General features: G+C 48.1%; 4 protein-coding genes across 4 annotated transcripts; 2 read left to right on the top strand and 2 right to left on the bottom strand.

The window, feature by feature from the left end:
• The first annotated feature begins 1235 nt into the window (after positions 1-1235).
• Positions 1236-7187, top strand: LOC112900718. Its single transcript, XM_025969537.1, has 4 exons — positions 1236-1272; positions 1383-1675; positions 1966-2017; positions 6607-7187. The coding sequence occupies exons 1-4, from the start codon at positions 1236-1238 to the stop codon at positions 7185-7187; spliced, it is 963 nt and encodes a 320-aa protein (XP_025825322.1).
• Positions 7188-9716: 2529 nt separating this feature from the next.
• Positions 9717-11655, top strand: LOC112899877 (gamma-glutamylcyclotransferase 2-3). Its single transcript, XM_025968524.1, has 8 exons — positions 9717-9931; positions 10028-10104; positions 10376-10426; positions 10772-10828; positions 10909-10949; positions 11030-11101; positions 11210-11289; positions 11376-11655. Exons 1-8 carry the CDS (start codon positions 9811-9813, stop codon positions 11447-11449), a joined length of 573 nt encoding a protein of 190 aa, XP_025824309.1. The 5' UTR covers positions 9717-9810; the 3' UTR covers positions 11450-11655.
• A 242-nt stretch (positions 11656-11897) lies between these two features.
• On the bottom strand, positions 11898-13614 carry LOC112899875 (aspartyl protease 37-like). Its single transcript, XM_025968522.1, has 2 exons — positions 13051-13614; positions 11898-12957 (listed from the first exon to the last, which is right to left on the bottom strand). The coding sequence occupies exons 1-2, from the start codon at positions 13518-13520 to the stop codon at positions 12078-12080; spliced, it is 1350 nt and encodes a 449-aa protein (XP_025824307.1). The 5' UTR covers positions 13521-13614; the 3' UTR covers positions 11898-12077.
• A 787-nt stretch (positions 13615-14401) lies between these two features.
• Positions 14402-16399, bottom strand: LOC112899876 (aspartic proteinase nepenthesin-1-like). The gene has a single exon (XM_025968523.1). The coding sequence runs from the start codon at positions 16135-16137 to the stop codon at positions 14800-14802; it is 1338 nt and encodes a 445-aa protein (XP_025824308.1). The 5' UTR covers positions 16138-16399; the 3' UTR covers positions 14402-14799.
• Between the last annotated feature and the right edge of the window lie 144 nt (positions 16400-16543).

Raw genomic sequence — 16543 nt, 5'->3', positions numbered from 1 at the left:
TTTCCTAAAGCAGGTAAAGTTTCCATCTAATTTTTTAGTTAGTCCGCTTTGTATTATTGAAAGGTGGATCTTAGTCCATCCCATATGCGAGTCGGATCAGCCCTCCGTCCATAATTCAATCACGCGGATCCTTATAAATAACATACGGACAGCTATACGTATCCGATACTTATACTAACTTTATCCTAGCAATGTACGGGCATATTTGCCTAGTATATGAAAAAATAAAACAGGTGGAGTGTAAGTTTACTTATCGATGGATAGAGATGGTTAATTAGCGGCTAGCGTTGTTGTGCTATATTTTTCATAGCACGATGATGATTGTAGTGCTGGCAATTATAATTAGTTGAGTAGAAGCAAATAAAGAGGCCGGGAGTGAGACGTGCGACAATGAACAGAGCACGGATCGGGAAAAAGGCTTTGCCGTGGCGGCGAATGCTTTGCCCGCGAAGCGAGCTAGCTAGAGCGAAGCGAAGACGGCCGGCAACGGCAAGGTGGCCGTCGGTGCTCGTTGCTTCCTTGGTTCCGGGGCGCCACTCACGAGTCCACGACGTTTTGTCTTTGGTTGGACGCGGCCGCAAGAAAGAAACAACCCGTCACGGAGCAAGCCACGTTGCCCGTCTGCTTGTTTATTTATTTAATACCGTCATCGCAAGGAAATGCAGTACTAGCAAAAAGACAGGCGATTGCCTTTGTTCAGTTATTGCTACGGAGGGTGATTGCTGTACCTGCGACGCTGACTGAGGTCACTGTAACTCCATACTACTCCCTATACTATGGCATGTGCCCTTAGGGGCAAAATTTACTTCCTCAGGTGGTTTTATTATTGCAGAGACAATACTAGTATATGAGATTGTCATGATTTATATTCTGGTTTTAATCTGGAAATTGCCTAATTTTTTAACAGGTACTGGTTTCAGTTTGGCTCGCTGGGCTGGTTGGCCACCGCCTGGCAATGCCGGCCATGTTGGCTCGCTGGGCGTGCTGGGCATGTTGACCGCCGTCTGCAGCCGCTTCCATGGCCGCACCATCGCCGGAGAGGGGACTTCCTGGAAGCACGTCTACACTCATTGCCACCAAGGCTGCACCACCCCCAACGGCCCGTGCCACGAGCTGAAGGTCAACGCCCAACTTCTCAGCTTTGGGGAAGATCTCATATTTGTTGACGTAAAATTTGGATCTCTACGTCAAGGCACACACAATAGGTCTAGGAGATCTGCTTAGCCCCAGCACAGATGCTGCCGATTTTGGAATCACGAGCGTACCAGTTAAGTTAATTTAATATGTAATTGATAAGGGAGAATAGTCGGCAGCATCTCTTTTGCCGAAAGAGTCCATCTTCATATTTATGACCTTTTACCGGACTGTTTTTGCGTTTCTAGCTCTGGAAGCACAACTTGCTGCTTCACGCCATGAGACGGAAGAGGCCCGTCGTCGGAAGAACAACCTGGAGAATAGCCATGAAAGCCTTCAGAGGGCAGCGCTTGGCACAGTTAGAGCAGTGCTTGAAGATCGTCTGCAGGCTATACCGGCCCGTGTTAGAGAGGTGGTAACCCATGAAATCCACCAAGGAGCCGGCGCTGCTTTGGCTGCGGCGCAACTGCGCTCCGGCCGCGATCTTCGTCGTCTGGAGCCCGGCTTCCCGGACGACTCCACGCCGGAGGAGCAGGAGTTGGTTGGCGATTTAGAGGTTCAAATGGCTGCAGCTGTGATTATTTGAGGTCTCAGACGATGACTATGAGGTAGTTTGGGTATTGCAGTCTGATGCCAGCCCGTGCATCTACCCTTGGTGACCATTATTCCATACCCTACAAGGCTTGCATTAGAGTGCTGCTGCTTATGCAGAGAAGCAAATAAGCTTTAGTTAACAGTAGAAAAGTAAAGCATTGTAGTATTGGAGATTGATAAAGATGATTGCTGACATGAGACGATTTCTGAATATGCCTGTGATGGTTTTTGTCATAGGGAACACCTATTCAGATGCTTAAATTTCGTCTGATTGAAATGAGGGAAATTGGTGATACTGTCTACTGAATTTCATGCTTCGCTTCCTACTTGGTGCATCCTTCGGGCGTGCATATCATGGTTTCTTGTAACCATTGTTCGGATTATTTGTGCATGTTTTACTGAATGACTGGGTTCATAACTTTCAGGGGTTCATGCTTGTTCTATTCATAATTTGCATAAACCGGCCGTTCTGACAGTAACATATTCTGCTGGCTTCTCATGTCTTCTCAGTGCTGCTTTGCCTGCTTCTGTAACTGACACTCAGTGTCTCCTCCTTTTTCATTTGACTAGGTCCGTACCTGTGCGTTGCTACGGGTGGTATAAAAATTTCATAGCAATACGTAGAGTATGGGCAACACATGATATTTTCAAATTTAATGATATCCACAAACAAACTTTTACATAATTCTTTTAAAATTAATCAAACCAAGGTACACCATGATATCAAATCCAGACAACTCGCTTTCAACCAATAATATATATAGCTTACTTACACTGGAAACTTCAATCTTTAGCTCTTCATGGAAAGAATATCAATTGACATATTAGATAATAGGTCTGTGTCGGTGAGTCACTACAAGCATTAAAAGATTTTTCCACAAAATTCACAGAGCATGGGCAATATAGTGATCATCCTAGTAACATACTGATACTGTTTTGAGGCTAATTGAGATTCAGAAGCATTAGCTTCTTTCCTGTAAACATAGTTTTGTTTAATCAAGCAATATTATTGAAGGTAAGTTATATTCAGCAGCCTAAGTGCACTTTTACCTATACTTTATGCTCGCTTCTGGAATAGCAACATACTATTTCATGCATGCTTGCCACGGGAAGCTGGCTTATCAATCGGAAACCATCTTTACACAACACAAGCAACTGGAAAGCGGTTTTCAATTGTCACAATACATATTCTCATTGACAATTTTCGTGTCCAACAAAAACGAATAATGAAAATGGAATCCACCTTTATGTGCAAACTTATAATTATGGTATTGCCTCATACTGGCGTACCATTACAACCTCAGACCCACTTGAATCAAAGATATCAACACAAATTTGGTGCCCCTTATTTGCACTAAACGTACCATATATCGATCATTATGTCTCTAAAACTGGTAGAAGAAACAAATTTGGCTAACACAAATGGATGGAAACTAAAACAAGGAAATCTTGAAAACTGCAAACATGGAACTTCTGCAACATTAACCTATCCAACGCTAAGTTGTGATAGTAGCTCGTGAGTTCCATCCAATCGTATCAATTGGATCTCAAAAAAATTACTGAAACAACTTTACCTAGAATTAAAAACAAATGAAAACATGTTTAGAAAAGAGAGGACAGAGCACATCATATCTACAAAATTAAGATAATTTTACGAACGGTTTTGATGCATTCCTCTACTACAGAAAATGGCACAAGCTGATTTCAACAATTACTCTTATTAGATGCAAAGAGGCAATTGTGCAATATTAACCTATGTTTCTTCCCCAGCTATCCCGTATGGAAGATAACAACCATAGTAAAGAAAATATCGATAATGAAAACAACACTGCATCTGTATAGTGGTGCACACCTGTGGGGAAAATATCGGATAGGACATCGGATGCAAGCATTGTTCTTCCACTGCTTATGCCAATAACTAATAAATTTACCTTTCTGATGGACCCAGAATTATCCAGCAATTTCCTTCCTTAGCATCATGTGGTCCTGCAATCATATGTGTTTTTTTTAAAGAACGGACCCAAAAAACAATCGATTACATGGAAAAGATTGCAAGAAGATCATATTAAAGACCATAGCATAACTGAGTCTTCCCTAGTACTATGCAAGTTCTATGCAAACCCGTCCATACTTACATGAAGAAATAAGGTACGGCATGCAGTTCTCCGTGAAGGTGTCACTCTGTCCCCAGTCCATAGCCCTGCACTACTAATGCCATGAGTGAGACTGGACATAATAAGACTTCATCAAGCATAACAGATTAACGCTGCATCAAGGTAGTTATTTCTGGTTTGAAGAACTACCTTGATCAACATTTATGCTTGCCATCTAGATGTTGCAGTTGTCATGAGCCAAATATTTGCAAGCACTATTGTGAACCAGTAGGAAATGTAGACCATGTTTGCCCGATGCAACTACTTTAGCACTACATCTTGATACTCTCTCTATATATGAAAAGGGAAAAGGAACATAAAAGATTGGTGTTACCTACCAATTTCTTCTCCTGATCCACTCATGGTATCACAAGCTGCGCAATTGCTTATCTCTTTGCTCCAAGTCTGAAACATAAAATCATTATATTTGTTTACAACAGTATCAAAGGTGAAAATTCATATATGATATAAATCTCAATATCTAAGTGCATCTCAAGCCTCAGACAGGTATGTTTACTTTGCAAGAATTCGATAAAATTTAATTCTGAACCTAAACACATGTATTGTCTCTTAACATTCCGCTAAAAATCATGGTTGTAATTAGTTGATAGTTGCTTCTCAATGAATCATATTCTGAAATTATGATTGGTAGAGTCAATGTCAACTTTGCACGGAAGATACATTATGTATAACAAATTATTAGTTCATTGAAGAAAATTTACATGTGTCCGGCAGCTTTGCGCGACGCATAAAGTAGAAGCTCCCTCCCTGACATACTGGAGCAGCATCCTACGTGAGTGCAGCTGCAATTTGTCCGACCTTTGAGGAAACTAAAGTAGGCATCTGCAATGTAGAGGCCTCAACAGTTTTCACAAATCACCTTGTCAATAAAAAAAATGTCTTCCTCTACTCTGCTCGATCTCTCTGCTGTGTCCTTAGATAGCCTTACGCTCACTCTGCACGATCTCTCTGCTCTGTGCTTAGATTAGCCTCTATCCTGTATAATGTCTACATCTGCAAAGAAAACAAATAAACAAGAGGAATGAAACAAGCAGTAACTCAAAATAGCAATGCAACTAATCTGTAAGTGGATGAATTACAGAGTCTCAAGGTGAGTGGATGCACCACAGAGTTCAGGCACTGAAAAGATGATGAGCACATGGCTAAAGCTGGTGCCCTATTTGATTATATGGATGTGTGACAAAGCAATATGACTTGTAGATGAACTCTCACTATCTGCAATATGCATACCTATTTGAACAAAACAATGCATGGATGTGTTAGAAGAATTATGAATGCAATCACATCGTCAGTACTAAAAAGTAACAAGGGCGAATTAGGACAGCTGCGCTGATTTTCCTTCCTCGCCATAAACCCCCTGGGCTGATTTACCCATCCTGCAGCTTTCAACTACACTTTATCCTTTTACATATATAATTTCAGATACACTAAACTTTCCCCTTTACCATATAATTAAATTTTGGTTGGTTGTCCCATTGTCTTGAATGCAGATACGTCAGCTAGAAGATATGATGGTAAATCATTTATATCTTGTGCTGGAAAGTATGACTTGGTGCAGATATTTAAGGTTTCTCTATGTATAATCTACTTCATGTGTTGGCTTATAAGTTAGTCTGAACAAAAGTATCATACCTTGTCTGACTAATGCCTCACAAGTATATCATCTCATCTCATGGAATGCTAGAACTCTCTTCATGAAGCTAGCGTAATATGACTAAAAGATGGTCGATGCAACCTTCTGAATTCCAATAGATGCTAGAACATAAATGGATGGTGTTTGATGGAAGTTTCTGAATACTGAATGCACAAGTTCTTATATGACCGGAATCATCACTGTCACTTGGTAAATTTTCACAGTCCCATTCATGTGTTAAGATTAGTGCTGCGGACTATTACTCATCAGTCCTCAACAAACAAAAGCAAATTTTACAAGTAGGCATCTTTCTCTATATATTGTTTTATAGCTCCCATGTAATATTTTGTCTTAGCTGCTCAAAAAATTCTTCCGTGATTAATCTATCAAAAAGAGCAAAATAATAGTACAATACTTTGGATTGTATAAGCCACTACTACCTTCATCCAAGGTGTATCTTGATTTTGGAAAAGACAATCTTTATAAGTTTTGGCAAAAATTAGTCAAATTATATCAATGTTTAGTGTAAAAAGTTGCATCAATAGATTGATACTCGAATTATTTTAAGGATGCTGTTAATTTTCTAGCGATTGGCAATATATTGTTAGATAAATCAAAGGTCAAAATCCAACTTTTAAGAATTGCTCTTTGAAGAATTGCTGCTCCTTCCAGACACACCTTAAACTAAGGGAGTAACATGTATCCAAAAAAAGAATCAACTTTGAAGAATTATTTTAAGGTTGCTGCGTAGTACACTACACAAAACGATTTTCTTTTGTTTATAGGCATATATGAAGATGGCATTGATGATCCCATCACTACATAAGTCTTCTTGCACAGGGTTATGTTAATTTGGGATTTGAAACATAATCAAAAGAATATTGGGGGGTTCCAATTTCCCTTCTCTATGACCATTATGCACTTTGTAACCATTTCGTTTGATGCATGATGAAGATCTTGGTTATCAGCTGTAAAATAGTCCTTTTAAGTAAAATGTTGTTACATGGGAAGCATCTAGCTTTAGATATTTCTTACATGACAATGAGCAACTAAATATGATATTTTTGTAAGGTTCTCTCATCTCAATGGCTGGCCCTAAGCGAGGGATAGAAATGTTGGACCTTACTCTGATCGAATATGACATGAGGGTCAAGACAGGCCAAGAAGGAAAGGATGATCTACAGCTGATCGATGGTGCATCAATCATAGGCTCTTCAGGCAAATGGAATGAACCATATACAATACGCATCCCTGGTGATTATGGCGCAGTTGACATAACACTATCACGTCTTCATTATGCAGTTGAGGCGACTGTCGAGGTTCTCATATCTGAAGTGCAAAGCAGTTTTGATTTGTCACTCAGTTGTTTAACTAGTGGGCTGAATAAAGGAATCTGGCTGTTTGATGGTGCCATCGTGGAGGCATGTAGCTTAAAGAGGTCTGTGGTTGCTGTTCTAATGGATTCTTTGATACATCTGAAGTTCAAAATAGGTGTCTTGCCATCCAGTTCCGACCAATGTTGTTCCTTCAAGGCGAAAAGCCATGGAGATAAAACTCGGGAAATAAAGACTGATCTTGCTTTAATCTTAGTGAAGGTGACTTGGTCGACCTTGCCTTCTGAACTAGGGCTGATAACTCTTCTGATTCTGTAATGAGTGGGTCCAAGAGACCAGCAACATTATTGCTTTCTAAACTTAGATGTAGCAAACTTGGATTATGAACTACTGTAATAAATTAGTCTTACTTTCTACTTGTTCGGTATAGTGGGCAGCGCCCATGGATGCTGCACAATCGTGACTGCAGTTGTTTCAAATTTTGTTTCTTCTCTCCATTATTTTAGTCCTAAGGGTTGAGCTAAAAATATAGAGGCCTTCTTCCAAGACGGTTTCACTTATGAAAAAAAATTACATTATAAAAAGTGAAACAGCTTTCAATTTATTTTAGCACTCAGCCTTCAATTTAGTTTGTGTCAGTTTGCAAAAACAACTTTGTACTTTATTGCCTCGGTCTTTGTAATTTGTAAAAGGTGAAGTCGAAGCGGGCAAATACCCTCCAAAACGCGTGCTGCTTGGGCTTCTAGGTGGCGGGCGAGAAAAGTCACAAGCTTTTTTTTTTCTGCGCACGTCAAGTGCCAACCCGCAACCACCTCCCGCTGTCGGCGCTGCCCCACCCTCCGCCGACCTCCCTCTCATCGGCATAGCCTCCGACGCTGGTGAGAACCGCCCTCTCTCTCCCCCTCCCCCAATCCAAATCTGCACGAGCGCCCCTATCCAGCCGCCAACCCTCGCCTTGCTGGTGTCGCTTCCGACGCTAGCGAGGACCGCCCTCATCTCCTCCACCCATCCACCAGATACCCCAGCCGTCGGCACCGCCTAACCGCCATCCTCCACCACCCATCCGACAACGCCATTGCCGCCGGCCTTGCCGCCCACAACTCGGAGCCACCGCCGATCGGCAGCCTCCCCAGCTATCCTTTTAGGCCTGGCAACCATCAATCCCCTCCCTAAACCCGAAACTCCAAAACCCTAACCCAAATTCGAACCCTAACCAGAGCAGCCTCGTCAGATTTGGATCCATCACCGAGAAGAAGTCACCAGAGTTGGATTCGTTACTTTCTTACCTTGATTTGTTACTTCTCCATTTTTTCTGTTTTTGGCTTCCGACACCTCTCCCTCTTCCTCGTCCGCTCCAAATCGGGAGGTCTCTCGAGAGAATCTTAAATCGAGAACCCTCTCAATTTAGATTTTAGGATATATAAAGGCCTTCCTTTCAGGCTTATTCCTGCGCTGGGTTGTGATCATGACCAATCCGCTACTTTAAGTAAGTCGTAGAGTCAATTCGTTTTTACATTCACCATACAATACAAAGTAACTGTGGTCGCCGTCTGATACATGATCAATGGTCTACACCGATTCCCACTTGCTTCAACACAAACTAAATCCGCCAACGCTTTCGTAATTTTCGCATTCAGAACATCTTCATAGTAGACTGAATCAATTCATGTACCGGCAGTTGCAAAGATATCTAGTGGTGAGCGGCAACACGAGGTTCAATTCAAATTCACAGCCAAAAAGGTACTTATCCTCCCAAGAATGACCCATAATAGGCAGCACTAGTGTCACAGCCAAAAAGATACTTATCCTCCCGGGAATGACCCATAATAGGCAGCACTAGTGTATTCCAATGTGGCGAGCTCTCGCTATGCCGGGCTCCCCAAGCTCGCGCTCCACGCCTCCACCTCACCACCACCGCCGGCTAGTGACCAACCACCGGCAACCACTACCACACAAACCCAGTTGTTCGATGACCAACCAGCGGCGCGTCACTGCTTCCATGTAGGGGTGGGCGCTAACGACGACCCGCGCCTGCAGAACGAGGACGAGGCGCTAGACCTCCACTATTGCTCGAGCTATGAGGCGAAGGATGGTCCGGCGGGCAAAGCATTGAAGACAGCCGGGCACTTGGAGGGGAGCGAATCCCGGATGAGTGATAAGGCGGAGCAGGGCAAAGGAGGGATAAGGCGGCGGAGCTGCGTTCGGTCATCGTCAAGCGACGACCTACACCGAGTGTCCTATGAGGAAGTCCTTGTCGGCTTCAGACGTTTTGGCTTCGGTTATATTGGATTTTTCGGGCTAGAAATAATAGATATAATAAAAAACTTATGATAGGTATAAGAAAAGATCAAGAATTAATTGCAACAAAATAGACTCATGATAGGTGAACAAAAGATTGGGAATCAATCCATAAGTCGAGAGGTGTGGAATCAATTCCGGTCTCTTGTTGTATCTATTATGAGTCTATTTTATCGCAATTAGTTTCCGACTCAGAATAAATTCTGATCTCACCTGTCATAAGTTTCTTATTATACCTATTATTCCATATCCAGATTAAATCCCATATAACCGAATAAGGTCTTAAGCCGGAAATATTACAGGTCACGCGTGGGTGGCTGTCGATCTGTCGCGGAAGGACCAGCGCAAGCCTGACGCGCATGCATAGGATGCGTCGCATCTAGCAAGACACAAAAAAATTCAGCTCACAAATATAGCAACAAGAATGAAAAGGAAAAAGAAAAAGAAAGAAAATGACCAGCAAGCTGTCGTCGGCCTCTCGATTGGCTGCGCGATTCGCCTGCGCGTGCTGCTCGCGCACGCACCAACCACCGCAACACTGCAGCAGCGACACCACTGGGTGGGCCCCGCCACCATCTACCGAACCACTCTCGATTCCACCGGAGGGAGAGGAGAAACCGGGAGAGGGAGGGAGACATCACGCATGGCGGCGACGTCGCCGACGTGGGTGTTCGGGTACGGCTCGCTGATCTGGAACCCCGGCTTCGCCTACGATGCCCGCGTCGTCGGCTTCGTCCGGGACCACCGCCGCGTCTTCTACCAGGGTAACCCCTCCTACCCACCCGCGCCGGTGCCGCGCAATCGCCGGCCTCTTCGTGCCCGCCCTCAGTTTTTCTCCGTTTCCTTTGGCCGCCGGACAGGGAGCACGGACCACAGGGGCACGCCGCAGTTCCCCGGGAGGACCGTCACGCTGGAGCACCAGCCCGGGGCTACTTGCGTACGCCCCTCTTCATCTCTACCTTCTCTGACTTCGTCTCGTGGGGCACTAACCTGCCATTCTGCTACTGTACTTGCTCGGAACAATCTGATTAGGATGAGCATTCATACACTAGGATGCGATAATATTTCGGAGTACAACCAAATGAATTATTCAATTCATAGCTACCTGCAAAAGCTTTTTCATGCATTCATTTTGGGTAGCCTGGCAGTCCTGTTCACAGTTCATGCATTCATTTGGCAGACTGAATCTCTCTATTTAACATCTGTAGTGGGGAATTGCCTACAAAATAAGGGAGGAGGATAAGCAGACAGCTTTGGAGGTAAGTTTATTGCAAGTCAGCCTTGATATGTTCTGATTGCTGATACTGATTACACATAATCAGTTGTTTCATGATGACACTCATTTGTTTGCTGATGGTGTTACTTACCTGTAATAATGGAAATAAACAGATTGGTCGATGCCCACAACTCATATGTTGTTTTCTACAGTCTCTCCAGATATTATGATTTGAGTCATGAATGAGTATGAAATTGCCTTATTATATGAAATTTGATGTGTTTATCTTGATGGTATTTCATATTTGTAGCAGTAAGCCTCTACAGAAACTGATTGTGTGTTGCTTACCTTGCTTCTATTGGCATTTACCTTCAGATTTGAATTGCAGTATCTAGAAGTCAGAGAGAAGCAGTATGATGAGAAGATTCACCTTGATTTGTATACGGTAAGATATTGTAGCTGGAACTATTTCCCTTTCCGACAATGTTCCACATGTAACTACTCATAAGTTGTAATAACTTTCAGGATTCATCACCCAAAGTACCAGCAGTAGAAAATGTGACGGTGTAAGTGGTCCCGAATTTTGAATAAGCATTTCGTATGTACCAAAAATTTTCACTGATGGAACTGAATACATGGATAACAGATACTTGGCCACAACGAATAAGGAGAGCAACAAAAACTATCTTGGTCCTGCACCCCTGGAAGAAATGGCCAGGTATGACATCCGATTAGCTTTCGCGTTACTAGATTGTGCAACTGAACCTGTTGTTAACTTATGGAATAACTTGTGCCCTTTCTCTAAGAAAACTTTTGCCGTGTTTAGGCAAATTTACCTTGCTGAAGGCCCATCTGGACCTAACAAAGAGTATGTGTTCAAACTTGAGGATGCCTTAAACAAACTAGGTGAGTATAACAAGTGTTTACCCTTTTATAGAATTTGTAAGAACAATTTGAAGCGTGGGTTTCAAAGTTCAAATATTTGTTGACAGGAGTTGTAGACCCACATGTCCAGGAACTGGCGAATGCTGTGCGTGAGTATTCAGATGCCAAGTTGTCCAAATAAAAAAAATCACATTTCCCCCTTCTTTTGAAGGTAAAGATTTCAGAAGAAAGTCAAAATTCATTCATGCTCAAACATCGCTATATTCTTGTAAGCTGCTTGTTATATGGCTATCTTGTGACTATATTCCTGTGACATCCTGCCCGTCCATGAATGGTGTTTGAAAACTTACTTTAGAGATTTACAGAAGTAACCTTGGGTCTTCCCTACCCTTCGTTGTTTCTAAGCTGGAACGAAAACTACATTTTCTAGCTATCTACTTTCAAGAAGCAATAACAAAGAGAAGGCAAAAAAGCAGAATGCACCAAAGAAATGATGCGCTATTATTATGTTATAAAATGCTAACGTTCTTGTAATTTTTTCTAGGTCTGACCAGCGTTAGGAAAAAAATGGGTTTCGTAAATTGACCAGAATTTGGAAATGTTAGAACTCTTCCCCGATGATTGTTTTCTCCTTTTTTCGACTCTGGTTGATGAAAATTGAAATGTTACACTTTTCTACGCACTTCAGAAATTTCAGGCAAAGGCTAATGCAGACCATCATCAGTATCTAATCTCCCAATGTGCAATTTGGTTAAAATTCTCCGCACGGAGTACAGGATCAACTCCCAGTCCATGTGGAACGAACCTATCTACGGCATGGATTCGCAGCTGGCCTTGGCGAAGGTGATCTTTCCCCGGCGCAGGTTGTAGAGGACCTGCATGTTCTGCTGCTGGAAGTTGCCCAGGATGGACACCCCGCTGGTCTTGCCGACCATCAGGCACATCGTCCGGCCGTCCTCCACGAACAGCTGGTCCCTCTCCAGCTCCAGCCACCGCCCGTCGAACGACAGCGACACCGTCGGCACGTACACCCGGTCCATCCCCACCCCCTCCGGCAGGATGAAGCAGAGGTCCAGCCCCAGGCGGCGCGACGGGGTGGCGCGGGGCAGCCGGAGCTCCTCCTCCAGGTCGTCCGCCAGTTCGTCGTACAGCGACGCCTCCAGAAACGAGATCGTCGACGCGATGTCCACGATCATCCCGTACGCGTTCGCGCTGCCGCCGCCGGTGGCGGCTCCTCTTCTAGCCGTGGGCGGTGGCGCCGCGGTCCTGACCGTGCGCGGGGTCTGGTCGCCCACGGCGAGACCGTCGAGGTTGAGGTAGTAGTAGGACGGGTAGCGCGTGCTGGACGACATGGTGATGGTCACCCGGTCCGACACATTCTGGACGGCGTCCACGGCCGCGCCGAGCACGAGCTTTCCCGGCACCCTGGACATGGGCGGCGGCAGGCAGTACATGAACCGGCGCACCGAGAGCTGGGACACGAGCGAGAGCGGCCCGCGGCCGAGGCCGACGAGCCCGGACGCCTGCGCCGGAGGCCCCCCGGCGCTGGAGTTGCTGCAGCCGAAGATCACGCCGTGGAACACGTCGCTGCCGACGGCCAGCTTGTCGATGGCCAGGGTGCCCCTAGTCACGCCGTTCCCGCTGTACCTGTACGTGTACTGACACGCGTCGTCGTCCTCGGAGCGGCACCTGCAGCGCACACAGCCAGAGGAAGGTGCTTGTCAGTGAGTAAGCCGCGGTTCGTGAGTTCGTCAGTCCATGAATACGCATTGCGGCACGTGCCTGTGCTCGTCTAACTGGCCGCACGTGTCGCTGCGGCAGGGCACGACGGCGTAGGAGGAGGAGAGCCTGGGGTTGAAGACGGGGTCGAGCTGGCGGTAGCAGCTGACGCAGGGCTGGCACTGCATCCAGACGAGGTCGGTGGCAGTGTCGATGGCCGCCGAGAAGAAGTGCTGCGGCGTGCCGATGCCGAGCTTGACCAGGTACTCCCCGCCTCCGGCCACCACCGGGGCCTCGGCGGCGGCGGCGGACCTGCGGCCCCCGTCCGCGGCGGTCGCCGCCCCGGACCCTCCGCCGCCGCTGGGGCGCGCCACGACGACACCCGGCCTGTCGAGGCTGCGCTGCACGGCGCGGCGGATGAGGTCGTGGCCCGTGAGGTTGGCGTCCACGCGGGCCAGCTCGAGGCGGACCGGCGCCGGGAGCACGGGGAGGGCGAGGAAGAGCAGGAGCAGGAGCACCAGCAGCAGCTCCATGGCGGGCGAGGCTACGCTGCGCGTGCGTGAGCGCGGCGGCTGGTGCTCGTGTGCGGCATGTGTCCCGTGCTTGGTCGATGGCGAAATGGGTCGAGTAGATAAGCGGCGGCGGCGGCTTGGTTTCCTCGGCCTCGGCCATACAAAGGAGGTGGTGGTGGCAAAGGCGAGCTGGTTAGTGTTAGCATCGCACCGCTCGGCATGGCATGAGGCATGACATCCTTGTGTTCCTTCTTCTTCTTTTTTTTCTCTTGCGCGCGTGTGCTGCTACAGTATTTTTCAAAGAACGCTCGACTCCCCGAGTCGAGTCACGATGGCGAGCAGTGATGGGCCTGGGCTGCACCATCACGATTCTGGGCTAACGGGCCGGCTGGTGAAGGCGCCCCTGAGTGGCCCTAAATGCCGGAGGCACTGGACTACTTCAGACGAATAATGTCCTCGTTTCAACTACATTCTGAATCAGTTATCTTAAAGTAACTGAGAAACTTCAGGGACCCAGACGAAGGAATTGAAGATTGGTGGAAGAGAAGCCTGGAGCTGCTACCGCAAGTCCAGAAGCGTTCAGTTGCTGCTATCCAAATTCATACTGCTTGGAACTTGTGGAAAGGAAGGAACCGAAGGGTGTTTGATCAGAAGCTGTTGCAGCCACTACAAGTTTTTGAGCTGATCAAGGAAGAAGTCAGCCTTAGAAGAGTAGCTTGTAGCACTCCGGTTGTGTCTTAGTTTTATGTTCATGAGTAGAGGAACTTTCTTTGTTTCATGTAATCACAACATCTTGCACTAACTGTAAACTCTGCTCTCTCTTTAAATGCATCGGCAGTGCCCCTACCTAGTCTTCAATAAATAAAAAAAAAACTTCAGGGTCTGAGTCTCCATAAGATCGATTTTAGAAGCGGTAAAGCTTTTATTTTTTTCAAATAAAGCGCGAAAGCTCCGCGAGTGATAACCAGATAATAGAAACCAAAGCCTACAGAGAACACTGCTAGAGCTTTCGTGACGTCTAAACGCTGCTGGAAACCTGTTTGAAAACGCAGGGGCGTCGCGAGTCAATTTGAAATGGGTCTCCGTCCCCGTCCTAAATCAAATCTCACCTTCTCTTTGTTCCAGCAGACAACAAATCAGCGTGTCACGAACATGATGTTATCTACAGGTCGGCATCGATTCACTGACCGGTAACCTAACCACCCCATCGTCAAGCTCAAGCGAAAACCAATCGCCCATCCAATACAACCACACACGTACAGGCACGCGCGTACGGCGGCGAACCCGGCGGCTCGGCGGCTCACAGCTTGCCGCACTGCACGGGCGCGAACGAGAGCGTGTCCTTGGCGACGTCGTACACGAACTGGAAGTTCTGCTGCTGGAAGTTGCCGATGATGGAGAGGCCCCTCGACGGCATCACCGTCAGGCACAGCGCGCCGGACGCGGAGTCGAGCACCATGTAGTTCTCGGCGGGGAGGTCCAGGTCCGCGCCGCCGTCGAAGTGGAGCACCAGCTTCGGCACCCGCACCTGGTCCACGCCCCCGGCGGGGGCCTGGAAGCACAGGTCCAGCCCGACCTCGGACCCGTCGGCGACCGGCAGGGACATCTGCGCCACGAACGCCTTCCTCAGCGCGCGGTAGCCCGGCGCCTCCAGGTACGTGATGGAGGTGCCGGAGTCGACGATGACGCCGCCCGTGCCGTCGTCCTGGATCGCGAACGCCGAGCTCGGGAGCGTGATGCGGGCGGACCCCACGGTGAGGCCCGTCAGGGTCACGTAGTAGAAGGACGGCTGGCTGGGGTTCTTCACCAGCGGGGTGCTCTGCGCGGGCGCCGTGGCCGCGCTCTCGGCGATGCCGGCGGCGGAGCCCAGAAGCAGCGGGCTCTTGCCGGTGTCGTCCAGGGAGGTGAGGCAGTAGGAGAACTTGTCGAGGCCGAGCTGGGAGACGAGGGAGAGCGGGCCGCGCCCGAGCCCCACGAGCCCCGCGCCCTGCGAGAACCCGTCGCCCTCGTTGGTGTCGCCGCAGCCGAACGCCACGCCCGGGAGCTCGGACTTGGCCAGCGTGAAGGTCTCGGTGGCCAGCACCCCGCGCGTCGACGAGGCGTCGCCGTAGGTGTAGGCGTACCCGCACCGGGACGCCGACGTGCAGCTGGAGGTGGGCAGGTCGCCGCACAGGTCGCTGGCGCACGGCACGGGGGCGTAGGTGGAGGACGAGGAGGGGTCGAACACCGGCGTGCTCTGGTTGAAGCACTCCACGCACGGCTTGCACTGCGTCCATACCAGGTCGCTCCCGGTGTCCACGATGGCCGCGTACGGCAGCGCCGGCGTGCCGATGGCCAGGTCCATCAGGAACTCGCCGTTCCCCGCGTGCACCGGCACCTGCAGGTCGCCGCCCGAGCCCGACGCGACGGCCTTGCTCGACATCGGCACGCCGGTGGCCCGCGCGACGAGCCTCGACATGCGGTGGTGGCTCCGGCGCGCCGCCCGCTGCAGCAGCTGCAGCCGCGAGTAGTTGCCGTGCGCGTCGACGTGCGTCAGGCGCACGCGCAGGCCCTTGGCCGGGTGGGGCGTCGTGGCCAGGGCGCCCGCGGCGCAACCGGCCGCGGCCACCAGCAGAAGCAACCGTGCTAGCGACTCCATCTTTTCGCCTGGAAGGGCAAGAGGGAAAGCCAGTGTGGGCTGGGTTCTTCTTCCATTGGACGGAGGCCGGACTTATACTTGTGTGATCACGAATATTCAAATGGCATTTGGTAGTTAAGTTAGGTTTGCTCTGCATGACCATTTTATGCAAATAAATGGTGGCGATCATCTGGTTGTACACAAAGTTTGTACAATACAAAGCTCGAACAAGATCGAGTACACGACAGGGGGGAGTGGAGAGAGAGAGAGAGAGAGAGAGAGAGAGAGAGAGAGAGAGAGAGAGAGAGAGGCCAGGCGAGGAGGTGGGAAAGCAGAAGCAGCCGGTGGACAGGAAGCCAGGGCGGTGAGGGAAGACCGAGGTGTGGATTTGGACCTAACTGGAGGTGGCCCGTGGCCGCTTTCTCCT

This window comes from Panicum hallii, chromosome 7 (genome assembly GCF_002211085.1).
Source record: "Panicum hallii strain FIL2 chromosome 7, PHallii_v3.1, whole genome shotgun sequence".
In the NCBI taxonomy this organism is placed as follows: domain Eukaryota; kingdom Viridiplantae; phylum Streptophyta; class Magnoliopsida; order Poales; family Poaceae; genus Panicum; species Panicum hallii.
Note: the sequence above shows the minus strand (reverse complement) of the source record. Positions and strands in the feature narration are given on the sequence as shown.

Excerpts from the sequence above, each read along its gene's own strand:
- LOC112900718 (XM_025969537.1), top strand. The coding sequence starts at position 1,236 with ATGCTGCCGATTTTGGAATCACGAGCGTACCAGTTAA. Across the intron at positions 1,676-1,965 it reads CGCCGGAGGAGCAGGAGTTG|GGAACACCTATTCAGATGCT; the intron begins GTTGGCGATTTA and ends TTTTTGTCATAG. Across the intron at positions 2,018-6,606 it reads GATTGAAATGAGGGAAATTG|GTTCTCTCATCTCAATGGCT; the intron begins GTGATACTGTCT and ends TATTTTTGTAAG.
- LOC112899877 (XM_025968524.1), top strand. The coding sequence starts at position 9,811 with ATGGCGGCGACGTCGCCGACGTGGGTGTTCGGGTACGGCTCGCTGATC. Across the intron at positions 10,427-10,771 it reads ATAAGCAGACAGCTTTGGAG|TATCTAGAAGTCAGAGAGAA; the intron begins GTAAGTTTATTG and ends TTTGAATTGCAG. Across the intron at positions 10,829-10,908 it reads TTCACCTTGATTTGTATACG|GATTCATCACCCAAAGTACC; the intron begins GTAAGATATTGT and ends AATAACTTTCAG.
- LOC112899875 (XM_025968522.1), bottom strand. The coding sequence starts at position 13,520 with ATGGAGCTGCTGCTGGTGCTCCTGCTCCTGCTCTTCCTCGCCCTCCCC. Across the intron at positions 12,958-13,050 it reads GGCCAGTTAGACGAGCACAG|GTGCCGCTCCGAGGACGACG; the intron begins GCACGTGCCGCA and ends TGTGCGCTGCAG.
- LOC112899876 (XM_025968523.1), bottom strand. The coding sequence starts at position 16,137 with ATGGAGTCGCTAGCACGGTTGCTTCTGCTGGTGGCCGCGGCCGGTTGC.